This window comes from Echinops telfairi, unplaced genomic scaffold, assembly GCF_000313985.2.
Source record: "Echinops telfairi isolate 266 unplaced genomic scaffold, ASM31398v2 ScPeMD7_7424;HRSCAF=8462, whole genome shotgun sequence".
NCBI classification, from domain to species: Eukaryota; Metazoa; Chordata; class Mammalia; order Afrosoricida; family Tenrecidae; genus Echinops; species Echinops telfairi.
The window spans coordinates 78677829-78705192 of NW_022111324.1; the positions used below are offsets into that span (position 1 = coordinate 78677829).

At 39.4% G+C, this 27364-nt stretch overlaps 1 protein-coding gene and 1 pseudogene across 1 annotated transcript in view; both read left to right on the forward strand.

Annotated features, from left to right (window-relative positions):
* Positions 1 to 27364, forward strand: part of CATSPERE (catsper channel auxiliary subunit epsilon) — a 199876-nt gene that overhangs the window by 80456 nt on the left and 92056 nt on the right. Inside the window, exons 3-4 of the mRNA XM_004700170.1 lie at positions 6194 to 6686; positions 24545 to 25043. Of these exons, the coding sequence (XP_004700227.1) occupies positions 6194 to 6686; positions 24545 to 25043 (992 nt within the window). The remainder of the gene's footprint in view (positions 1 to 6193; positions 6687 to 24544; positions 25044 to 27364) is intronic.
* On the forward strand, positions 6937 to 8582 carry LOC123522568 (annotated as a pseudogene).

The following is a 27364-nucleotide window of genomic DNA, read 5'->3' on the forward strand; positions in this document are numbered from 1 at the left end:
CCCAATGTCCATCTGCTACCTTCATATTAAACCTATAAATATATGCACATAGATCTATTTCCCCATCCTCATATATAAATATATTTACATATGTACATGCCTGAATTTAGACTTCTGTAAATGCCTTTGCTTCCTAGTTCTTTCCTTTATTTCCTTTTACTTTCCTCTTGTCCCACTATCATGTTCAGCCTTCAATCAGGTTTCAGTAATTACTCCCTGTTACATTGCCCTTGATCAAGCCCTACCAGGCCTCCTACACTGCCCTCACCATCGATTTTGGATCACTTGTTCCCTTGTGCCATGGTTTGCTAACACCCACTTCCTTTCCCTGCCTCCCCTCTCCTTATGTCCCTCCAGAACTATCAGTCCCATTGGTTTCTCCTCTGGATTGTTTATCCCACCTATCTTATCTATATAGACATGCAGAGACAATAATCACAAAAACAAGCAGAGCAAAACAAAATAAGAAAAAAACACCAAAAACACAAACACCACCACCACCAACAAACGAACAACAAAAAACCCAGGAAAGTTTATAAATAGTTCCAGGTCTGTTTGTTGACCTTTAGGCCTGTTTTGCAGTCAAGTCTGATGGGGTGCCATGCCCTGGCCCCCAAGTCTATTTTTGGTTTTCCCTGGGGACATCATTGCTTTGCTCCCCTTGCTGTTCTGTTACACACCCTTCGTGTTTCACCCCAGTGCGGTGGGATTTGGTCAGGTACATAATGATATGGGTCAGTGAGGGAGGGACATCTTGTCTTGTGGTGGGGCCAGCCCGATGGCCCTCTCTGTGCTCTGAGCAGGAATATCGTCCTCAGGGCTTGGTGGGCCAGAATGTGTTCCATTCTCTCTCCTTCCCTCTCATTTTCTCCTATGTGCTCTGATCAGACGTGCCTGTCTCCCTGAGCTATAGCTTCTGTGCTGTCCTCTGTAGTGCATTCTTCTGGAAGGGGAGAGGGGGCTGTCCACATAGCTGGGAATGGGGCTGCCCCTGCAGACCTCTCAATTAGTTCCCTGCTTCATGCCAGTATGCTGCATTCACATTTTGGTGCACTGGGTTGAAGTTTGGTCCCTCTCTCCCTCTCCTGTGGAGATATAAACAACATCCTCCTCTTCGGTGGGTTAGTGCCCTGTTCCTCTTCTACCTGTGTCTTTTTTTTTTCTTCTTCTCCCCTCCTTTTTAGTTGGCTGCCATATGTGTCCCTGGATTGGGTCTGGCCCCTGCCATAGTACCTGGACCTCCTGCCAAGAATGTATGTATATAGTAGCTTTTCCCCCCATGCCCCTTTTGCATTCTCAAGCTTACCTCAGCGGACTCAGGTTGTACTTGCCCTTTTGTGCTTGGCTTACTTCACTTAGCATAATTTCCTCCAGTTCTTCCCATGCAATGATGTGCTTCATGCGTTCATCACTGCTTTTTAGGGATGCAGAGTACTCCATTGTATGTATGTACCACATTTTTTAATCCATTCTTCTGTTGATGGAAATTTGGGTTGTTTCCAACTCCTTGCAATTGTGAACTCTGCCACGATGAACATTGGAGCACAGATGTCTGTCTGTAGTTTGTTTCTTGCCTCTTCTGGGTATATGCCCAGTAAGGGGATTGCTGGGTCGTATGGTAGCTCAATTTCCATGTGTTTTAGATATCACCAAGTTGATCTCCATAGTGCTGTATATACCCACAGGTCCACCAGTAGTGGATGAGAATTCCTATCTCACCACAGCCCCTCCAACACTTGTTACTGATTTTTTGAATTGAATTATCTTTGAGGGTGTTAGGTGGTATCTCATAGTTGTTTTAATTTGCATTGCTCTTATGGTTACTGATCGGGAACATTTTCTCATATGTTTATTGGCTATTTGGATTTCTGCCCTTGTGAAACTTCTGTTCAGGTCCTTTGCCCACCTCCTCAGTAGGCAATTAGTTTTTCTTAATTTTATGCTAGCAGAGTACTATAGATTTTAGTAATAAGGCCTTTGTCTTATGTGTCATTGCTAAACATGTTTTCACAGTCCGTGGGGAATCTTCTTACTCTTGGTGAATTCTTTCAATTTACACAGGCATTTTATCTTCAGTATATCCCACTTGTCAATCTGTGCTTCATCTGTATTTGTGTCCTTCCCTATTTCTGATAGCCTATGTATTCTATTTGGGATCACAAAGGGGTAGTATTTATAGATTTTCTTAGAGGACACAGGATAATCATGATGAGTTATTATAAAATTTTAATAAAATTTAAAACTGCATTGGTGTGAAAACATTAAGAAAAATTGTACCAAGAAGCTGATCTTCCTACCAACAACATTCTTTCAGGTTAGCAATGGTCAACTTATGAGAATATATTTGCCAAACCTTACCTCATACACCCTACATCCCTGATCTTGCACCTTCAGACTTCTTTTTGTGGCCTAAACTCAGAGAACATTTATGTAAACGAATATGATTTGAATCGCAAGGATGGGAAAACTGCTTTTTTGACGTGGTGTGAATCAAAGAGCACAGAATTCTTTAGGAGAAGAACTTAAAAAAAAAACCAACACCTCCCTGCCATCAGTGATTAAGATTCAGTGTCCATGAGAGAGAGGATAGGACTATCCTTGAGGTTTTCCCACAGTAAAAAGCCTCTTCTCTCTTACAGAGTGGCTGGCACTGTGGAAATACTGACTTTGTGATCAGCAGCCCAACATGGAACCCCTATGCCTCCAGAGCTCTCTTTCAGTGGTTAGAGAGGTGGAAAACCCACCTTCAGAAATCTGTAGATATAGGTGGAGGATATGTTAAGATGTGGTTAACATTATCTTGAGGTTTTTATATTTTTGTTTAATGAAAATTTCTGTGAGTTTGCAGCAACACTTGTTGATTTCTCTTCATAGGCTGGCAACTCTGTATACCAATCCTACTCTTCCTGGACTTGAGATTCTTATCTCTGTGTTTATTTGATTAGTAAATGGATGCACTATTTTTAAAAATCATTTTATTGGGGGCTCTTATATCTCTTATCACAATCTATACATATATCCATTGTGTCGAGCACATTTGTACCTATGTTGCCATCATCATTTTCTTAATGAAATGAACCCTTGGTAATTTTATTTTATTTTCATGTCTTACACTGACTATTATCGCCCTTCGCCCACTTTTCTGTTGTCCATCCCCCTGGGAGGGGGTTATATATATCAGTCATTGTGATCGGTTCTCCCTTACTCCCCCCACTTTCCCTTACTCTCCTGGTATCACTATTCTCATTTGGTCCTGAGGCGTTTATCTGTCTGGGATTCCCTGTGTTTCAGCTCTTGTCCATACCAGTGTACATGCTCTGGTCTAGCAGGATTTGTAAGGTAGAATTGGGGTCATGAATGTGGGGGGGAGGAAACATTAAAGAACTAGAAGAAAGTTGTGTTTTTCGTCCATGCTATACTGCACCCTGACTGGCTCATCTCTTCCTTAAGACCCTTCTGTAAGGGGATGTCCACTTGACTACAGATGGGCTTTGGATCTCCACTCTGCACTCCCCTTCATTCACATTGATATGATTTTTTTGGTTTTGTTTTGGGTCTTTGATGCCTGATACCTGATCCCATTGACACCTCAATCAAACAGGCTGGTTTGCTTCTTCCATGTGACCTTGATTGCTTCTCAGCTAGATGGCCGTTTGTTTATCTTCAAGCCTTTAAGACCCATCAGCTTTCTTCACATTTGCTTATGCACCCATTTTTTCTTCAGAGATCACATCAGGGAAGGTGAGCATCACAGACTGCTGGGTTAGTAAAACAAAGTGCTCTTGGGTTGAAGGAGTACTTGAGTGGAGACCCCCTGTCATTAAATGTAAATGTATTTACATATATACATGCCTGTATTTAAACCTCTATAAATGTGTTTTGCCTTCTTTCCTCTCCTTTTACTTTCCTCTTGTCCTACTTTCCTTACTTTGCTCTTGTCCCACTATCATGTTTGGCCTTCATTCGGGGTTTCAGTAATTCCTCTCATCTACATAACCCTTGATCAAGCCCACCCAGGCGTCCTATGCCCTCCTCGCCATTGATTTTTAGATCACTTGTTCTTCCCTTGTCCCTTGTCCCTGGATTTGTTGGCAACCCCCTTCCTTTCCCCTGCCTCCCCACTCCCATCTCCCCCAGAACTGTCAGTCCCATTGTTTTCTCCTCTGGATTGTTTATCCCCCCTATCTTATCTAGACAGACATGCAGAGATAATAATAAGCACAGAAAAAAGGCAAAGCAAAACAACAAAAACAACAGCAAAAAAGAAAAAGGCCTATCAATAGTTCTTGGTCTCTCTGTTGACCTTTATAAGGTTTTCCAGTCCAGTCTGATGGGGTGCCACACTCGGCCCCAAAGTCCATTTGTTGTATTCCTTGAGGACTTCATTGCTTTGTTCCCCCTGCTGTTCTACTGCACATTCCCAGTGTTTTGCCTGGTGATGTGGGGTCAGATTTGTCACAACTCCCACACTGTCTCCAGTGCTGACCCCCGTAGTGCTATGGGTCAGTGAGGGATGTCCTGTCTCATGGTGTGGCCAACCTTTGGTCCTTTCTGTGCATTGTCTACTCTGAGCCAGAATATCATCCTTGGGGCTTGGTGGGCCAGGATGTGTTCTACTTTCTCTCTTTCCCTCTTCATTTTGGATGCACTATTTTTGCGAAGTCTATTTTCCCCAGAATTTGCAACCTTGGATATTTCTCTACAGAGGGTACAGCCTTAGACATCACACAATCACCTTGGTATATATTTGGCCCAGAGAAGAGGAAAGGTGAAAATATTATTTAGCACAATAAGGAGCCTCATTCCTTCAAAATATAAATTATAACGGGAAAAGTAGGAAAGGAGAAAATATTATTTAGTACAATAAGGAGCCTCATTCCTTCAAAATATAAATTATAAGGGGAAAAGCAAGGTGGAGGAAGCTACAGGTTCAAAGACATTTCATGTAATCATCTGAAAGTTTATATGAACTAATGAATTAGTTACATTTTTATATGAAAGTAAGGTTATGTTTTGAAGGAAGTCTTTACCTTTTAAAGATAGAGAATTGAGAGAATTGTAAAAGTAATCACTTTCCAGTAAGACCACAAACCCAGAGCAAATTCTCAGAAACCCATAGACATAAAATAATTTTTATGTACAACTATATATATTTATGAAAATAGAAATATAATTCATTTTATAACGTTAACATAATAGAGATACTGAAACTGGTCAGGTTGAATTTTTAAATGTGACAACTTATCTGTGATCACTCGCTCTCTTGACCCAATTTATAATTGTTCTGGTTTTTAATATTTTATGCTTTGTTATCAATTGAGGTTTTTCTTTATTTCACTGTGTCATTGTTGTTGGATTGTTTGTATTCTCTTTTGATTGTGTATGATTTCCTGTATATGAAACCCAGATTAGGTAAACCTATTGAAACAACAATAAATCATTTGTTTGGATCAATAGATCTCTGGAGCAATAGATTCAAGTAAACATGACAGGGGAGGCTGGTGGGAAGTGGGGAGCTAATAACAAGCACAAGAAAGAAGAAATGTACTGGAATTGTTTGTAGTGATTGTTTTGTAGCTCCTATGAATGTGATTAAACTATTGAAATGTATGAGATGTGAATTGTATGTTGGTGAAATTGTTAAATATAAACTAGTACATTAAAAAATAAGATTTTTTTAGAGAAACCTCTCTTAATATACAGTATTATTGTATTAAAATTAAGACTATTTTAAGGAAGGTCAACATTACCACATATATAAAAGTGTTTCAATGGTGATAAATCACTGATTTAACACACATTGTATTTATAAATGTGCTGTTTAATATTGTGGAATTTTCTAGCTATCTTTCTGTTATTGGGTTCTATGTTAGTCCTTTATGGAAATGAATAGATAATAATATACATTAAGAAAAAGCAGTCTGAGAACATTTGTTTGGGAATATGAAGACACACTTCATAATAAGGAGTTGTAAGAGTCAAGATTGTTATCTTCTGAGCTCCAGAGAGCAGAATGAGGGGCAAAGGTAGGGCAGTGATTTTATTTTATACTAGTTAAAAGTGTTTACTTGTTTTTATGTTGCTAAGGACAAAAATTAATTTTAAAAGTTTGTTAAGTGTCAACAATAGTCATGATGTAGCAGAAAAGAGAGATGATTTTATTCACATATGTATATTTTTTTTCTCTCCTTAGGCTCTGGAAAATAACAGTACCAATGTCAAAAGATGATATGATTAAGGAAATTAAAGGAAACAATGTGGCTTTTCAAAATTGCTTTATTGGGAATAGTTTGTTTCTGCTGACTTTTCCTTTGGTGCTGGAATCTGATATTCCTGGTTATGTATCACTCTCTTTACCAGCTGGTAGTCAAGTGACGTATAATTGGAATACCTGCATGCCTTCATTTGTTGTTTTGGTAACTGACGTAGAGACCTATCAAACAAACGATTCATTCCATACTTGGTCAAAGCTTAGGGTGCCCCCAGGCATTCTGAGTGACCATCAAAGACAAAAAGTAACACAAGTGACCCTATTACAGGACAGTATATTTTTTCTAATAGATGGTGGTCTTTATCTAAAAGAGTCTAGGACTTTTATTAAACTAGGAAGAAATGTAAACCTTCCTGATGATAGAATTATTGGTATTTCGTCAAGAAGATGGTGCTGGATCCTCTATCTACACAAGGTTAGTAAAAGATGACAAAAATATAGATTACCTAAACATTTACATCTATGTACCGTACCATTATTCATTAATTTATCAAAGATTATGCTGTAGAGCTTTTGCGCTATAGGGTTATCTTATTTAAGGCTGAAAATAACTTTATTCAGTTGCAATATTTTTGTTTGGTTTCTTTTCAGTGTGTTTATCCTTTTCCTAAATCCTGATTTTGTTTTCCTTATTTTAGATGTTTATGTTTTGCCTTAGTTCTCTAATGGTGTGTAACGTGATTATATTTTTGCTGTATGCTTTCATTCTGTTAATTATTCAGACTTCGAGAACCAACAGCAGGCCAGCGGGCAGCTACATCCTTAGCGCTGGCGGGAGCCAGTCATCCCCGCCCCTTTCCCCTTCTTCACCTGCCGCGTTCTCGGATGTGGCGGCCCCGGACCCGACAGTGACCAGCCGGCTGGACTCGGTGTTCCCCTTCCTACTTGTCCTAGTGGCTTTGCAGTACGAAGGTGCTCAATGTGGAGTCAATGCAAGATTGAGAAACATCTTGAATTGGACAAGAACTTACTTGCAGCTGGGCAGCTCGCTGATGCTTTATCTCAATTTCCTGCTGCAGTAGATGGTGGTCCTAATAACTATAATGCCTGCTACCGGAGAGCTACTGTCTTTTCAGTTATGGGTAAATCAAAAGCAGCACTTCCTGATTGAACTAAAGTGATTGAATTGAACATGGATTTCACTGCAGCAAGATTACAGAGAGGCCATTTATTACTCAAACAAGAAAAACTTGAAGGAGAAGATGATTTTTAAAAGTGCTCGAATCCAATCCAAGTGAAAATGAGGAAAAGGAAGCCCAGGCCCAACTTTTGAAGTCTGATGAAATGCAACACTGCTGCTCACAGCACGTTAAGCTTTCGAAGATGCAGATTAAACTGCTGCCATCACCTTCCTTGATAAGATGGTAGAGGTTTGTGTTTGGGATGCAGACTTATGAGAACTTCGAGCTGAAGGTTTCATGAAAGGAAGGGAACCTAAGAAAGCCATCAGTGATTTAAAAGCTGCATCCAAATTGAAGAATGGTAACCCAGAGGCCTTTCGTAAAATCAGCACACTGTACTACCAACTAGGAGACCATGAAATGTCCCTCAGTGAAGTCCGTGAATGTCTTAAACTTGACCAGGATCATAAAAGGTGTTTTGCACACTATAAATAAGTGAAGAAACTGAGTAAGCTGATTGAGTCACCCGAAGAGCTCATCAGAGGTGGCAGGTACATGGATGCGACCAGCAAATATTAATCTGTAATGAAAACAGAGCCAAGTGTTTCTGATTATATAATTCATTCAAAAGAAAAAATCTGCCACTGCTTTTCTAAGGACGAGAAGCCTGTTGAAGCTCTTACAACCTGTTCTGACGTTTTATAGCTGGAACCTCATAATGTGAATGCTCTGAAAGAGCAAGCAGAGGCCTATTATATAGAGGAAATGTATGATGAAGCTATGGAGGGTTATGAAACTGCTCAGGAGCACAATGAAAAGGACCAGCAGATTAGAGAAAGCACACAGACTATGAAAATAATCACAGAAAAGAGGCTATTACAAAACCCTGGAAGTAAAAAGAAATGCCAAAAAGCAAGATAAAAAGCACACAGAAAATTAGCAATGCAGTGGTATCCAGATCACTTCCAAAAGGAAGAAGAAAAGAGAAGTTCACTGACCTAGCAGCTGCAAAAGAAGTCCTCTCTGATCCAGAAATGAGGAAAAATTGGATGATGGAGAAGACCCCCCTGGATGCAGAGAGTCAGCAAGGAGGTGGCGGCAACCCCTTCCACAGAAGCTGGAACTCATGGCAAGGGTTTAATCCCTTTGGCTCTGGTGGGCCCTTTAGATTTAAATTCCACTTCCATTAAACCAGCTACTTTTCTGCTCTTAAAAAAATTATTCAGACTTCCATATATGCCATCTTACTCCTGTCATCATGATTTAGATGGATCATCTAAATCTTTTATCTTTGTGTCTCTTATGATTTTTTGGTTGGGGCAATGGAATTTTCTAGGATGTTAGCTTTCTCGGGTTTTTTAGTGTTTGTTTTTGCCCACAGTACTTTGTTGGAGAAACGCTGAGGTGGGCAGAGTCACCAGCCTGTGCTTACTACTTCCTCTCCCTCTCTGTGATAGTTCCTCCTCCCTCCCTGATTCCATTGAGATTTGAAACTGCCAGATGGGCTTTCAACTTTTTGTTGTTTGTTGTTGTTTTGCTTCCAACTTTGAATGTCTTCAAAATATACCAAAGAACATGCAATGATCAATCTGTCTGCTGCTCAGACAAGATATCACAAACTAAACAATCTGCTCACCTGGAGACACCGTCTGATTTCTCTCTGCTATGTTTTCGCAACCACATTTTCCATTGGAAAGCTTCTGTGTTGCTGATTTTGCTAAAGCCTTTCTTCCCTGCTCTGTGAGGCTCATTTATATCTAAGCTGTCATTCAGGGGAAACATAGGCAAACTTTCTTTCAGATCAGAACAAAGTGATGTTGGCACTTTGCAGATGGATGTTAGAGAGATTTGTCTCATGGGTCTCACTGGTGGGTAGTATACGTTAATATACTGGTGGGTAGAGTCTACTCAAGGTGCCTGCTTTCTAACACACAGCAGCCTCAGTCAGTAGTCCTCAATTCCAACTGGAGGGGAGAGGTAAGCAGATAAATCACAACTGACAGTTCCCTCAGGGAGATTTGTCCTGTTGATTTTGAAGGCCTAAGCTGTATAGCGTACACAGGTAGGGAGAGTGCTGGCCATGAAAACAGGCTCAATAGTAGAGGGCATTTCTGTAGCAATTCAAAAAGGCCTGGCAGCCGACAGTTCCAAGTGAGGGAGGAGCTGTCATATTCCAAACAGACCTCTAGGAAGGTCTGCCTGGTTGTTCTCAGAGTATCTTGGTACTATTTTCATTAGGAGTACAGTGAACCCTCGCCACTTCGCGCTTCGACTTCCGCGGCTTCACTCTATCGCGGTTTTTGTGTAACAGCGCATGCTCTGTCATTACTGCCACTGATTGGCTCATACTGTACATGCTTGATGCCATAAATAATATAATAAATAATAAATGATAATTGTAACGTCCAAAATGTTTTACTGTATTTTCCCTTTTTCGTTTAATAAATTGGGTAATACGAGTGTAATGGTAACTAAAGGGTGTTTTTTCATGTCCTCTATGCTCTAACTATGAAAATATTTGATTTACAAATAAGGAATCCTACTTTGCGGAATTTCATTTATCACGGTAGGGTCTAGAACCGATTAACCGCGATAAACGAGGGTTCACTGTATAGGTTTTACGCCAGACATTCACTCCCTAGCATCTAGCAGCCTCAGACAGTAGTACCAACTGGAAGGGAGGGCAGATAGACCTAAATTGACTTCCAGTGAGATCTTCCCTGTTCATTTAAAAAGCCTGAACTATGAAGTGCACAGGCAGGCAGGCAGGCAGCAAGAATGCTAACTATGAGAGCAGGCTCCATTGCAGGGGGATTTTCATAGCTAATCACAGCAGCCTGGCAGCAATAGTTACCAGGTTGGGGAGGTATATAACTGTCCCTTTCTGACCCAACACCACAGAGGTCTCTTTATCTAGAGATGCATTTTTAACAACGGAAAATAAAATGAATTTTATATTATTATGTGGAATAGCAAGAAACGATCTACAAAACGCTTTTTCTCATACAAAGACTCTGCTCTCAAAGACTATATTAAAACTGACGGAGTACACAAACCACAGCCCCATCTACCTTGAGGCCAGTAAAACGAAATAAACTACGAGTTTTAAAACATCAACCAAACAAACAAATTTAAGAAAACTAATTAGAAAGTATTTCAAACTGAATGCAAATAAAAACAAAACGTCAAAATGTAGAGGGCGCTGCTAAAGCAGTCCCTGCAGGAAATTTTAGCATGAACAACTTATATCTTAGGAGAATAAGGATCTCACATCAGCAACCTCTGCAGATATATGAAAAAACTAAAAATAGAAAGCCAAATTAACTCAAAAGTTAACAGAATAAAGGAAATAATAAAAAAATCATTGAAGAAATTAATTTCACGGAAAACAAAAAACTACAGAAACCTCAAAGAAATCAAAAGAGAAAAAAAATAATAACTTTATAGCCAAACTGGTCAAGATAAATATAGAAGACATAAATTATTAATATTAGGATTGAGAAAAGTGGAATCATTAGAAAACTACTGCTATTAAAGGATTAATAGTTCAGGAGCCCTGGTGGCATAATGGTTACAAGTTGGGCTGCAAATAAAAATTGTAAAAGAAGGAAGTACATCCCAATTTATTCTGTGAGGTCAGTTTTATTTGATATTGCAATCAGAAAAAATATTAAAAGAAAAAACACAGGCCAATGTCCCTCAATGACTATAGATGGAAGAATTCTAAACAAAAGTTTTAACAAACTCCAAGCAAAATTTTAGCAAACCTGATTCAACAATATATAAAAAGAGAATATATCATGATTAAGAGAGGTTCATCTCTGAAATGGAAGGGTGGTTTAAACTAGAAAATCAATAAATACAAATATCATACCTTGCATTATAATATAATTTTTAAGATTAACTCAGTAGAGGTAAAGCAAACAAACAAAAACATTTGACATTAAAAAATAACAACTACCAAATTGAGGGATAAAAGTGACTTTCCTTAACTTGACAAAGAACTTTTACAAAACCCTATTACTAGTAGCTTATATTATGATAAAAATACTGTATTTTAAAACCCAGATTTAAGATAATTATTGCTGTTATTAGACTTAAGTCTACATTTTGGGTTTGTTTTCTACAATTTTCATTCAACATTGTACTGGATGTTCTAACAGGTATATTAAGTCAAGAGACTGAATAGAAGTCATCCAGATGAAAAGTACTAGATTTGTCTTTATTTGTAAACATTATCAGACATAAATAAAACTGATGGAATCTATAAAGACACTCCTGTGGTTAATATGTGTATGTCCCAAAATTTCAGGATACAATATGACTATATTAAAAAAAACTTGCATTTTACATGAGCAATGTGTAATAATGAATTAAAATTTCTCAAAATATCAGAAATATGAAATAGTTAGAAATAAATCTTAAAATAGATGTACAAATTTATGTGTTGAGCATTACAAAGCACTGCTGAGAAAATAAAAGACTGAAGTAATTGGAGAGGTACTTTATTTTTATTGTTGGAAAGACTCAATGTTATTCAAACTCAGTTTTTAAAAATTAATTTATAAATTCAATACGATAACAAAAAATCCCAGTTGAGCTTTTTTGTAGGAATTGATTAAATGATTCTAAACTTCATATACAAAATGCACAAGATTTTGGTTGAAATAGAAACACTATAAAATTACTATTGGCTTAACCTTGATTGTCTCTGGATGGACTTGACCTCAAGTGTCCCTTAGCTCTTCTCCAGGGGAGCAATCTATGATCCTTATCAGAAGGGAGTGGTTCCTTAGGGTGTGGTGGTCTGATAGCTCTTAGTGGCAGACAATCTTCAGGCAGATAACCTTCAAGCATATAGTAGCACCATCTTAAAATTGGCATTATTATGGAGGGACATTGTGGGGAATAACTTTTAGTTCGGAGAATGGGACTGGGATTCATCTCCAATTCATGAAGATGAAGGCTTCCCTCCACTAGAGTCTGCCCCCCAGACTTTTAATTATCAGCATAGAGAAATTTTCTGCATATCTCTCTTCCTGGTTCTCAGTTTCCCACAATGACCATCTTGGAAGCAGCAGTAGAGAAGAGAAAAAACCCTGAGGACCTTGGAAGAGCATGTTTAGGGTATCTGTCTGAAGCGACAGAGGCTGCCGAGACCAGATACATCCCAGACCCAGAGAAGCAGCTCTGTGACTATGAGATAGAGAAAAACAGCCCCAAACACAATGCTTTGCATTCAACTGTTAACTGAAGGTTGGCAGTTCCAACCACCCAGGGACTCCCAGGAGGAAAGAACTCAATCTCCTTCTATTGAGCAGGCCTGAGATCTGGAGCAGAGCTCTGTTTTCCCTTGGCTGTGGATCCCAAGCTAAGTCAGTTTCTAAGGACATCCTCAGCCAATAGCAACAGAGTGGACAAACTGACTGCCCTTGCATCCTCTTCCAACACCAAACATCAGAAATACAGCCAGGTGACCCTGAACAACAACAACAAAATAAATTTATGTACAAATTGTTTATAATTTCTTTGTACTGATCCTCAAAACAATAAAATACCAGTTACCAAAGAAAATAAGTAAGTAAATAAAAGGAAGGACTGCTCCATTAAAAACAATCACTATTGAAAAAGAAATAAATGGATACCTATAGCATATCTATGGGCAGGAGCAAAATAAATGATAAGATTTTCAACTGTTCTAAAATTTAAATAGATATTCTAATTACAGTCCAAATAAAGTTTTGTGTGTGTAACTCAATAAACTGATTCTGAAATACATATGAAAGAATAATGAGATGTGGACTCTGAGGAACAGGGCTGTCAGATAACAAACACAAAAAAGAGCAACAACCAAGGAAAATCCCATTGAGAAGGAATCCTGGAATCCCCAGAAACCACAAATACAAAATCAAACCTAAATTGACCAAACTTTCTCCAATCTAGAATTTGTGGCAACTGAGGGAGGAGGTAACACAGTCATGCACATGCAGTTGGGCAATTCCTAAAGACTGCTACTCACAGTTTTTGTGACTGTCCCACCTGGAGCGGATGTCACTACTGTCCCTCTCACCACTGGGGAGTGGTTCCTCACCCATGACAAAATGCACCTGGGTGCCCACTGACACACACCCTGGAGAGCCTCCTTCCCCACTCCTACTCCCTCCAACTATAGTTCCTACCTCTACAACCCGTGCTGAACCTGCACAGATAGCAGGGGTTGATGGAAGCATGGCAGAATGCCCACTCACTACAAAGACACCACTTCTCCTCCTTGCCCACACTTCCACTGGCCCTGCAAGTACCCCCCATGGTTGTTGCTCCTGCCACTGCCAGGTGCATCCCTTTCCAAGAAGCACTTCAGCACTTTTTATTCCTTGTTATTCCTCTTTCACTCCTACAGATGCGAGCAGCCAGCATACCCAATATGCAGCAAACATGCCCCAATGCAGTCCTATGTTTGCCTGGTCCAGCGCGTCCCCATTCCCAACCAGATAGAGTTTCTACCCTCTCTTGTTCTCCTCACCTCACCTACCTTGTTATTCTTCCCATGCTCTGGGTGACTCTTCCCAGCCCCACCCCTGCTAACACGAAGAGCTATCACACCCCTGCTACAGTCTCAAGTTTGCTTCATCCAATGTTTTCCCCCAACACATCCAGTTATTGATCCCTATCTCTAGATTTTTGTTTTTCTGCTGACCAGAGGAACTGGAAAGCACCCACAATGGTACCACCCTAGCTCAGTTCGGAGAACCTCACCTCCACCCAGGCATTGCTTCCTCTAGTTCATTTTTGCCCCTTCTCCCCACTGTCAACAGTCTCCTACTAATCTTCTCGCATGGCACTCAACAAAGCTAACTACCCCCACATGACCCAGCAGGGAAAATGCCAATAATAACTGCACTATGATGTCACAATCACAGTATACACAACTAAAAAAAAAAAGCACAAGGAACTTAAAACCACCCAAACAAAATGGATTATGGTAGAAGGGGCCCTTTAATTACATGAAATATCATACCGAAGAATGGTGTTAGTTTCCTTTAACAAACGGAAAAAATGTTTATGAGAACATTGGAAATAATTGAAAAAACAGAAACCCTACACCAAAATGGATACTAACAGATAAACAAGAACATTGTAGAATTAGACGTAATAGAAGACCTGAGTAATAGAATGAAAGAAAAAGAAAACCAAATTAGTGAGCTCAAAGAAAATGTTTCTGACTACAACCAGCAAGAGAAACATGCAGTGCAAGAAGCAAAGGCATCTGAATAAAGCCTCCAAATGATGGGGGCTATCAAGTGGAACAATTTACGTCTGTCAGTTGGGGTAGACCAGAGAAACAAATTCATGGAGAATCATGTATAAGACAGAGTTTTATGTAGAGGGTAATTGTACATAAAAAAGCATCCCAACCCAATCCAGTCCAATATTAGCCCATATGTCCGATGCCAATCTATACAGTCCTCTTCAGACTCACTAAACATATGCAGTGACACCAAATGCTGGATGATCACAGGCCAGTGGATAGAAAGTCTTTGGATCCAGTGGCGTTGTAAGCATCCCAGTGCTGGCAGGGGTCTCCACATGGCTTCTCCAGGTCTAGGGTTCTGGCTGCATCAGGGTTGAGCCATGTGGCTTCTCCTCAAGGATGTCTCACAGCAATTCAACCTTGTCAGTAGAGAGTCTCCAAGGAACTGGGCAGAGAGAGAGGTGTCTCCAGCCTCCAAGAAGGAATACAGGATTTCCCAGAATTTTCAGGAGAAGGCATTTCCCACACAGAAGCCTCATTGGCTATGATCTGATTGACAGACTAGACTCCACCCCTTCACTCACAATCCTCTCAAATTGACCCCAGAATATGTAACTACCACAACGTCTCATTAGGATTCCAAAGCAAGAAGAAACAAAATTGTACAAGTAATCATGGAAGAAAAATTCCCTAACACAATAAGGGAGGAGAAAATAACTATTCAAAAAGCTGTGAGAGCTACAAACAAGATAAATCCCCAAAGAGAAACATCGAGGCACATTATAGTCAAATTCCCCCGTTTCAAAGAAAATGAGAGTATCCTGAGACTAGCTATGGAAAAAAGAACACTCTGCTACAAAGAAAAATCAATGTGTAAGCTCAGGTTTTTCAGCAGAAACTATGCAGGCAATAAGACAATGGAGTGACGTACATAAAATCCTGGAAAGAAAAAACAAAAAACTGCCAACCTATATCCAGCCAAATTATCCCCCAAATAAGAGGTAGAAATGAAGGGATTTCCAGAGAAGGAAATAGTAAAGGAATTTTAAAAAACAAGACCAGCATTAAAAAAATATTAACAGGGAACACTATGGAAAAACAATCAACAACATTAAACAAACCTGAAACCATCATCATGGACAGCACCACCCAGAAACCAATACAAATGAAAACAACTGTAAAGCAACCCAGAAAGAGAGCAAGAGCAAGCAACCACAAAACCACAAAAAGACCAACACACACATTCACCCATCGAAAAATGACAACAAACAGAGATATCAATAAGGAAACAAAATGTCAATGGATTAAATGCACCAAGAGACAGTAGCAGACTGGAAAACAAGGCCCATCAATTTGCTACCTACAAGAGACTCGCCATAAACATAAAAGAATAGACCAAAAATCAAGAATGTATAAGAATTACCAAGTGAATAGCAACCCCAGAAAATAATGCTGAAGTAGTAATATTAATCATCAATAAAATAGATTTCAAGGCAAATAACATCATGAGAGACAAGAAACAACTGTGTTAGTCTAGGTAGATGAGAAACAAATTCAAGGAGACTCATACATGTATAAGAAAGAGCTTTGTATACAAGAGCAATTTAAATATTGAGAAACATACCAGCCCAGTCCAGAACAAGTCTGTAAGTCCGATATTAGCCCATCTGTCCGATACCAATCTATAAATTCCTCTTCAGACTCATGAACCACATGCAATGACACCGAATGCAGGAAGATCACAGGCCAGTAGGTAGAAAGTCGTGAGGATCCAGTGGTGAAAGTATCTCAGCATTGGCGTGAGTTTCCGAGTGGCTCCACCAGCTCCCAGGGCTCTGGCTGCATCAGCACAGCTCCATCAGGATCGTCGTCAGTAATGTGCCACAGGGAATGTGTGAGTATCCCACCTCCAGCGAGCTATTTATCACCTTAGCGCCTCCAAATGAGGTCATCAAGCTGTGACGTGATTGACAGGATAAACTCCACCCCTTCACTCTTAAGTCTTAAATTGACATGTAAGATTATGTAACTACGTTTGGGGGTGGAAAAATTTCTAGTTTTTTTGGGGGGTACCCTCTCCTATGTACCCATAAAAACCACCACGAGTCTGTCAGTTTGTCATACTGTGGTAGCTTGTGAGGTGCTGTGATGTTGGAAGCTTTGTCACTGGTATTTCAAATACCAGCAGTCACCAAGAAACAGGTTTCAGCAGAGCTTCTCGACTAAGAACGGACAACAAAGAAGGAACTAGCTGCCAACTTGCAGGAAGTGGTCCCTGAAAACCTTGCACAAAGAACTGAAACATTGTCAGATACTGAAGGCCTAATGGAAGCACATTGTTGGAGTTAGTGCTGGAGCGTGGGACCTTTGGGTCAGAGGGTGTTCAGAAAGTGACTGAAAAGGAGCTGCTTTCCCAGAGTGGAGTCCAGCATGGTGACGGGAATGGGGAAGAGCCAGTGAGATCCGAACCTTCGGGGTCTTCATTTGCTGGTTAGGCAGGACTCCAGGTGAGGAGAAACAGCTGCAAAAAATCTACTAATGATCCGAGCTTGGAGTGTGCGAAGTATCGGTCTAGGGAAATTGGATGTCATCGAAAATGAAATGGAACACATTGATATCCTAGGCATTAGTGAGCTTAACTGGGCTGATATTGGCCATTTTGAATCAGAAAATCATACGATTTACTATGCTGGGAATGTTGCAATAAAGAGGAATGGCGTTGGATTCATTGTCCAAAAACGACATTGCAAAACTGATCTTGAACGGTGAAAAATACAACTTTCCTCCAGTTCCTAAATGCTTCCTCCCGCCCTCCCCCCACTATCATGATCTGAATTCTACCTTGCAAGTCTGGCTAGACCAGAGGATGTACACTGGTACAGATAGGAACTAAAAATACAGGGAATCCAGGGCAGATGATCCCTTCAGGACCAGTGGTGTGAGTGGCAATACTGGGAGTGTAGAGGGAGGGTGGGTTGGAAAGGGGGAACCGATTACAAGGCTCTACATGTGACCTAGGGAGACGTCGAACAGGGCAAGATATGTCAAAATAATAATTTATAAATTATCAAGGGTTCATGAGGGACGGGGGAGCGGGGAAGGAGGGGGAAAAATGAGGACCTGATGCCAGGGGTTTAAGTGGAGAGCAAATGTTTTGAGAATGATGAGGGCAATGAATGTACAAATGTGCTTTACACGATTGATGAATGTATGGATTGTGATAAGAGTTGTATGAACCCCTAATAAAATGATTTTAAAAAACGAAAGAAAAGAAACAGGAAAAAAACTGATCTTGAACTATGTAGTTGTGTGTGTGCCAATATGGCACCTGTAAGAAGATATAGCTGGAGTTTAGTCTATCAAGTCGCAGCCTGATGTCCCCTTGATCATGTAAGTGTGAGACACCAGGAACTGATCTCTCTATCCCCTTCTCCTTCTTGCCTTCTGTATCTGGCCACTGACACAGAGCTGCTGGAGCTCTGCCATGTTTCCACTGACCTTGGATCCAAAGGACTCTACAGTCCAGCCTGGGCTCTTCCTGCATTCTGTATCATTGCATGTGGATGAGTGACTCTGAAGAGGGGCTTAAGGACTAGTATTGGACTAATGTCTTGAGTTGGACTGGGCTGGGATGCTTTCTTTATAACTAATTACTTCCTTATATCAATCTCTTTCTTATACATATATATATCATCGAATTTGTTTCTCTAGTCAACACAGCCCAACACAAAATACAACACTGTTTGTGATAGGTTTATATCTATCTGTCTTCATGGGCATCCAATCAATGCGACTATTATTCAAATGCTTGCATCAACCACAAAAGCTAATTATAAAGAAAATAAAGAATTCTACCAGCGTCTTCAGTTCTAAATCGACCAAACTTGCAATCAAGATGCATTGATAGTTATTGGCAGTTGGAATGCAAATGTTGGAAACAAAGAGGAAGAAACAGTTGTTGGAAAATATAGTCTTTAGTCATTATTCTGTTGATGGACTTTAGGGGCTGTTTCCTACATCTTTCTATTGTGAACAGTGATAATGTGGACATGGGAGCATATACATCTATTCTTGTTATGTCTCTTCCATTTTTAGATACTGCTGGCACATTTGTTTTGGGCAGCTGTTTTGCTTTCTACAATGATTGTACATAGTTACAAACCCATAAGCAGTGTGTGAGCATTTCAATCTCTCCATACCCTTTCCAGCATTTACTGTTGTTTTTTGTACAGTGAGCTGTCATTGTTGGTCTAAGGTGATATCTCAAAGTTGCTTTGAGTTGCATCTCCCGATGGCTAGTGATCGTGAGCATTTTTTTCCATGTTTGTTGGCCATTTGAAGATCTCTCTCTCTCTCTCTCTCTCTCTGAGTGTGTGTGTGTGTGTGTGTGTACTGTCCATGTCCTTTGCCCCTTTGGATCAGGTAATTTTTTTGTTGTCCCTGAGGTATTGAAGTGTCCTGTAGATTTAGAGTTCCTTGTCCATTGTCTCATTGCTAAATATTTTTTTACCCAGTTTGTGGGCTCTCTTTTTGCTCTTTTCATGCACATAAGTGTCTACTTTTCAGTAGATTCCAGTCATCTATTTTGTCTTCTGCTCTGTGTTTCTTTCGTTATATTTGATAGTATGTCTAGACCCCTTAGGTCTGTCTCTGTTTTGTACTGATGATATTTACAGCTTTGGGATTTACACTTAAGTCTTTGATTCATTTGGAGTTCATTTTTGTACATAGGGTGAGGTATGATTCTTGTGTCATTCTTTAGCAGATATACAATTCTTTTCTAATGTAACAATTTATTTGCAAGTACCTTTAAAATAATTTTATTGGCATATAATTCACCTATTATTCAATTTTATTGTTCAATCATATTAAGAAGAGTTGTGCAATCATCATCACAATCAATTTCAGAACAAGTTTTCTTGTACTCATTGCTGTTAACACCTGATTTTTCCCAATCTTCCCCGCCATCCACCTTAGTAATTATTAATCCAGTTACTGTCTCTATATATTTACAAATCCTGAATTTCATATACAGGAAATTATGTAAAATACAAACAAAAAAATCAACAGTGACAAAACAGAGCAGAGAAAAATTCTAATTGAAAAGAAAGAACAAAAATTTTAACAACAGAAAGACCTTCATAAAGGGAAATCAAAGCTCTTTTTATGAAACTAGTGCTGAAGGCAAAGAAGGGGTCCATACCCCTCCCAAAACGGAGGTCAAAGCAAAGATGTTCAAGACCAAGAAGGTTGTGCTGAAAGGCATCCACAGCCACAGAAAGACCGTGAGGCTCAGAAAACTCAAAACTCTCACTGCCATGGAGTCAATGCTGATTCACAGTGACCCCCTTGTGGTTTTCTGAGGCTGCAACTGTGTTTGGGAGTAGAAAGCTCAATTCTCCCGTGGCTCTGCAGCTGGTTTCTAATTGCTGACCAGGCAGCTAGCAGCCCAGTGTGCAACAATCACACCACCAGGCAGCCCGAATACCCTTGGAAGAGCAGCCCCAGGAACAGAAAGCTTGATCACTGTGCCATCATCAAGTTCTCCCTCACCACTAAGTTAGCCATGAAGATAACAACACTCTTGTGTTCATTGTGGATGCCAAGACCAACAAGCAGCAGATCAAACAGGCTATGAAGGAGCTCTATAACAATGACACAGAAGAGGCCAACATCTTTATCAGGCCTGATAGCGTAAAGAAGGCATATATTCAACTGGTTTCTGACTTTGATAATTTAGATGTTTCCAGCAAAATCGGAATCATCTAAACTGAGTTTAGTTGGCTAATGCTAAACATAAACTTTTCAAAGAAAAAGAGAGAAATCAATGATAGGGTGTTACATTTTAACCTAACTACTTCTGCCTTAATTGACTTTATAATGCACTCTGTCTGTTAGCAAGGTATTTACATCCCTCAACTATGATCAGAGGGCATTCACTAGAGACGTAACCCACGTGGAGATCCTGCAAATGGATTTTGGGCTTCCACTGTCTTCCATAGCCTTCTGCAAATTGGGTGTTCAGAATTGACACTCTGATATTGTTCCCTCCTTTGGATTTAGATTTTATTATTTACAATATTTGGATCGCACCGGTTTGTGTGCTTCTTCCACGTGGACTTAGTTGATGTCTCACTTAAATGGCTGCTTGTCCGAAAAGAATACTTAAAGACCGCTGACACTATTCTTTCTGAGAGCTGAGCACCATCTGGTTTCTTTACCACACTTTGCTATAGTCTCCATATATTCAGTGATCTCTTCATGTGAGTGGATATTGAGTAGGGCCATGCGTAAGAACTGATTTTTCTTAGATTGAGGCTAGAATTAAGCGAGAGCCTAAAATCCATTCATATATCTATGGTTTAAATGTCTCTGGTTCATTTTAGTGACGTCATTATCATTTTATGATAGAGAACATAATCATAACTCATCCCTCTAGGGCATAAAATGATTCTATTAATAGCATCATTAATTTATGGAGCTCTAATTTTTCCAGCACTATTTGTTAAAGAGATTGTCTCTTTCCCATTTAATTTTTTTGTACTTTGTTGAAGTACAATGGCCTGTAAATGGATGGATTTATTTCTGCTTTTTCTATTCTGCTCCGTTGGTCCATGAGCTCATGATCCCAGTGCCAGACTATGACTCCTGTGGCTTTGTAATAGGTTTTGAGATCTAGAAGTGATAGTTCTCCTGCTTTGTTCTTCCACGTAAGAAGTTCTTTGCTTATCCTAGGACTCTCCCCTCTCCGTATGAGGTTGTTAATTAGTTTTTCCATGTCTTTAAAGAATAAAGTGGGTATTTTGGATCAGAATTGTATCTGATGAACCCATACATACATATTCTTCCATTTGTGTAGGTTTCTTGGTTTCTTGTAATAGTAATCTGTAGTTTTCCTTGTACAAGTCTTTTGTCTCTTTGGTCAAATTTATTCCTAAGTATTTCATCTTTTGTGTGGCTATAGTAAATGGTTTTTGTTGTAAATTGTATGTAAATTGTTTTCTTCGTATCTTTTTCAGAGCTCTCTTCCAAGGTACACAGGAATTCGATTGCTTTCTGCTTGTTAACCTTGTATCTGCTACATTACTGAATCTCTGAATTGTTTCCAATAATCTTTTTACTGAATCTTTGATGTTTTCTACATATAAAATTATATTGTCTGCAAATAATGAGGGTTTCATGTCTCCAATTGTATGCCCCAATTGTATGCCTAGTTCTACTGCCATTGGATCCACAAGACTTTCCAACCACTGGCCTGTGATCTTCCTGCATTTGGCATTATTGCATGACTGCATGGGTCTAAAGGTGGAATTTATGGACTAGTATTGGACATATGGGCTAATATTGCACTTATGGGCTTGATCTGGACTGGGCTGGGATGTTTTCTTAATGTACAATTACTCTTCATACCAAGCTCTTCCCTACACACATATGAATGTCTATGAATTTGTTTTGTATAGTCTACCCAGACTAACATAGTATCTAAATTTTTTTATAAAACAACCTTACACCTTAAAGTATTCTCCATGACACTTAATACATTTGTCAAATCTGTGGTTCCATTCTTGCAAACATTTTTCAAACTCATCTGTTTGGATAAGTCAAATCCGTAGTTTGTCATATCTGCGGTTCCATTCTTCTTTTTTTTGCCATTTTTAAAAATCATTTTATTAGGGGTTCATACAACTCATCACAATCCGTACATACATCATTTGTGTCCAGCACATCAGTACATATGTTGCCATCATCATCCTCACAACACCTGCTTTCTACTTGAGCCCTTGGTGTCAGCTCCTCATTTTCCCCCCTCCCTTCCCGCGCTCTCCTCCCCTGAACCCTTGATAATTTATAAATTTTTATGTTATCATATCTTACACCATCCAACGTCTCCCTCACCCACTTCTCTGCTGTCCATCCCCCAGGGAGGAGGTTATATGTAGACCTTGTCATCTGTTCCCCCTTTCTCCCTCACCTTCCCTCCACCCTCCCGATATTGCCACTCTCTCCACTGGTCCTGAGGGGTTCATCTGTCCTGGATTCTCTGTATTTCCAGTTCCTATCTGTGCCAGTGTACATCCTCCAGTCCAGCCAGATATGTAAGGTAGAATTGGAATCATGATAGGGGGGGGGAAGCATTTAAGAACTAGAGGAAAATTGTATAGTTCATCGTTGCTACACTGCATTCTGATGGGCTCGTCTCCTCCCCACAACCCTTCTGCAAGGGGATGTCCAATTTCCCCCAGATGGGCCCTGGGTCCCCACTCTGCACTCCCCCTCATTCACAATGCTATGATTTTTTTTTTTTGTCTTTCATGCCTGATACCTGATCCCTTCGACACCTTGTCATCTCACAGGCTGGTGTGCTTCTTCCATGTGGGCTTTGTTGTTTCTCAGTTAGATGGCCCCTTGTTTATCTTCCAGTCTGTGGGAGCCCAGATTCTGTATATTTTGACAGCTGGGCACCATCAGCTTTCTTCACCGCATTTGCTTATGCACCCGCTTTGTCTTCAGCATTCGTGTCGGGGTAGGCTGGTGTGCTTCTTCCTTGTGGGTTTTGTTGTTTCTTAGCTAGATGGCCGCCTGTTTGTCTTCAAGCCTTTAAGACCCCAGATGCTGTATCATTTGATAGCCGGGCACCATCTGCTTTCTTCACCACTTTTGCTAATGCACACCCTGTGTCCTCAGCGATTGAGTAGGGACAGGCTGGTGTGCTTCTTCCGTGTGGGTTTTGTTGTCTCTCAGCTAGATGGCTGCTTGTTTATCTTCAGGTCTTTAAGACTTCAGGGGCTATATCTTTTGGTAGCTGGGCACCATCAGCTTTCTTCACCACATTTGCTTGTGCACCCATTGTCTTCAGCGACTTCAGGTGTTATATCTTTTGGTAGCCGAGCACCATCAGCTTTTTTCATGCGGTTCCATTCTTGCAAACATTTTTCAAACTCATCTATTTGGATGGCTGACAGCACCTCCCTTGTTTTTTTTCTTCACCTCTTTTACATTTTCAAATCACAGTCCTTTCATGTCCCTCTGCATTCGCAGAAACAAAAAGAAGTCGCATAGAGTGAGGTCAGGTGAGTACAGTGCATGGGGCAAGAGAGGTATGATTTTTTTGCCACAAACTGGCACATTGAGTTGGCTGCATGAGCCGGTGCATTGTCATGGTGGCAAAACTAGTCCCTCGTCTGCCACAAACCAGGCCTTTTTTGTCGCACATAGTTATGCAATCTTTTTGGAATCTCTAAATAGAAAGCTTGATTAACAATCTGACCTGGTGGAATGAACTCCAAATGTACCATGAGTCAACATTTTCATTCATTCCAGAAGTTCAGGAAGTTGGCGGACATCCAGAATGAGGTTTGTCATCAATCAACATTTCACCTTTTTTAAGATGAGAAAACCACTCATACACGAGTTTTTCCCATAGTGCTGTTCAACATCACAAAGTTTCTGTGCATTTTTCCAGAGCAGGAAACTAAGTTTCACAGCTGCATGCTGTTTTCTTAAAGCAGCCATCACAAAAAACGAGGTTTGAGCGAAACTGCTTTTATGAAAAAAATTCACTGTGACCAGAGAGAACCTTCCCAGGCAACACCAATGGGTGCACTGACACAGAGCGAGTTGCCTGATGCTCACCTAGTGGGAAAAATGCGTACTATGAAAGCTCTGCCCTGAAGAGCATTCTTCTGTTTTGGGGGGTGGGGTTTGGTATACCCTCATATGTATTATATTCCTATGTCTGAAGCATTATTTAGAAGTATACTAAAACAAAATTAAATCTTAATAGTGATTATTTTTTTATTTTAGAAATTACTACTTTTTCTTTTCAAATGCAGTAAATTAGAAAACAGGAATGATTAGAACTGTTATTAAAATTTCAAATTATTTTCTATTTTGTCACAGTCTGAAAAAAAGCCAAGTGATATAGCAGTCTGGACAGAAAATGGAGTTTACCTTGGCTACAAAAGAAAGAACCAATCAAGCAATTCATTTAGATTTGAGCAACTAGTTACTACTACAAAACTGAAACATCTTTTACATCTCCCAACAGTTTCTGCTTTGACTGTGCACTATGTTGAGTATACAGTACATCCTGTGGAACTATCTATATTTCTAAATTGCTATACCACAAATGCTCCCAACAAAACGATTTTTCTGGTACTGCATAATGAAGATTCAAAACGATGGATAATACAAGACTTTTCCTTAGTTGTCCCTATAGACACTTCTTTAGTTCCACGTTATATATATTCAGCATCACCAGAATTACTATTATGGGACAAACACAGAGTCTATTATTGTTACAATAATTTAACAGAGACTGGGGTTTTACAAACACGTACAGGAGAAAGAAATCTATCAAGAATTGCAAAGGACAGCACTATTCATTATGTTTACTTAGGTGAAGTATTCTCATCCTTCAGAAATTATCCCAGATTTCATGATATCTTCCTTATGTAGATGTAACAATTTTTAAAATATTACTGTTTGATGCTTTTTATGACTAAAAGTGCATGCTTTACCACTTAGAAAATTATAAAAGATTTTCAATTCTTGAAAAATTTAAAAATTCAATGAACAATAATTACGTTCTCACATAGCAGAGTGGGAAGTTGAAGTTACTTTTTCAGGGTTTCATTGTGTTCAGTCGGCAGATGCTGACTAGATAACCTACGTGTACATCTTCAGCATGGGAGGTTGTTCAGTGTGGGAGGGTTAGATCTGAATTCAAATCCATGAACTAGTCATTCAATTTCCCTTTGTTCTAATCTCTAATATTGTACTATTGTGTTCATTAGAATTGAATTATATTAAAATGCTTCCCAAGTGGCTAACTTCTAATTAATAGCAATTATTCTGGATCTTAGGAGACACTGGGTGACAGTGTTTTATTCTGTTGTTCATAGGGTCGCTAGGAATTTGAATTAGCTGAACGGTACATAACAACATGAATGAATTTTTTTTTAATGAATGAATACTTTTAACAATCATTGTGATGCCATCTCTCTTCAATTTGTCATGCTTGGTGTAGTAGACCACAAAATTGTTTCTTTCAACCATGTAATCTCATGGTTCCTTAGAATATCAACACTTATAAATTCGGTTTAATTTGATGACTTCTAATTTTTCTAGATTCATAATTCACACTTTCTGTTTTTCCATTATTAGTGCAAGTTTACAGCCGTTTCTTTTCATTTTGAAACATACTAACATCTATCCAGAACAAGATCTGCCCTGGAGTACAACAGTGGCAAAAGACTATCTGGACACCTACACAGGGATCAGTCAGTGTGACTATTAGTCAAATTACTAAGCAAACAATCATTCCAAAGATGAGGAAGTTGAAGATGTTTACCAATCTCTGCACTCTGAAATTGGTGAAATATGTAACTAAGGTGCATTGATACTAAGAAGGATCAGCAGTTAGAAAATAAGGTGGTGGTGGTGGTGGTACTAGAAATGACACTGCGCTCATATGATAGAATTTTTACAAGGCCAACCACTGGTTCATTGCAAATACCCTTTTTCAGCAATGTAAATGCTAACTATACACATGGGTCTTGCTGGATGGTATACACAGAAATCAAATGATGGAGATGATGAAAAGCTCCAAAAGCATCAGTTAGAACAAGACCAGTTTCAGAAGAGACCAGCAAGTTCAAATTAAAGTTGAAAAACACTAAAAAGAAGCCCACAAGAACCAAACTGTGACTTGGAGTATATGCCACCTGAATGTAGAGGCCATTTCAAGGATAAATCTAACTCACTGAACACTAATGACTGGAGGTCAAACAAGTTGTTGGCTTACAACAAGGACATCACACATGAAGAAGTCAGAACGTCATCTAAGAGACAGTAATGAATGATGAGACCAAAATGCATGTCAGAAAGAGTCTGCAACTTGCTCTCTATTAGAATGTAAGGACGTGAAAGCAAAAGGATCAAATACCGTAAAAGGGCTCAACAAGATGTCAAGGGGTGGCTCAAGGAAACAAAGTATTATAATGAAACATGAAAAGACCTGGAGTGTGAAACCTAGAATTAAAAAACATGTGTGGCATTTCTCAAGTTGAAAGGACTAAAGAAAAAAGTTAAAAGAAAAAAAAAAAAGTCCAGCCTTTATTTACAGTATTTAAGGATTCCAGGGGCAAATATTGAATGATATAAGAAGCCTCAAAAGAAGATGGAAGGAAATAGAGTTATTATACCAAATAGTCAATCATTTCAGGGGATATGATTAAGAATAAAGGAAGAAGCTCATTGGCAATAAATAAAAGGAGAAAAGAAAAGAAAAAGAAAAAATGTCTCTGGAAATTGACAGAATACAAATTGAAGTGTTTCAACAAACAGATATGGCACTGTAGTGCTCATTTGTCTATGCCAAGAAATTTGGGAGACAGCTGCCTAGTCTAGCAACTAGAAGAGATCCTTAGCTGTGCCCAGTCCCATGAAAAGTGATCCAACAGAATGCAGATATTGTCAAACAATATTATTAATATCACATGCAAGTAAATTTATTTTGAACATAATTTTAAATGGTCACTGTGAAACAGCCACAGGAAACTACCAAAAAAAAGTCAAACCACGTTCATAAGAAGACAGACAATGTGGAATATCATTATTTATATCCGAAGAATCTTGGCTGAAAGCAGAAAATATTAGAGAAATGTTTACCTATGTTTTATTGACTATGGAAAGGCATTAGAACATGGGGATCGTAAT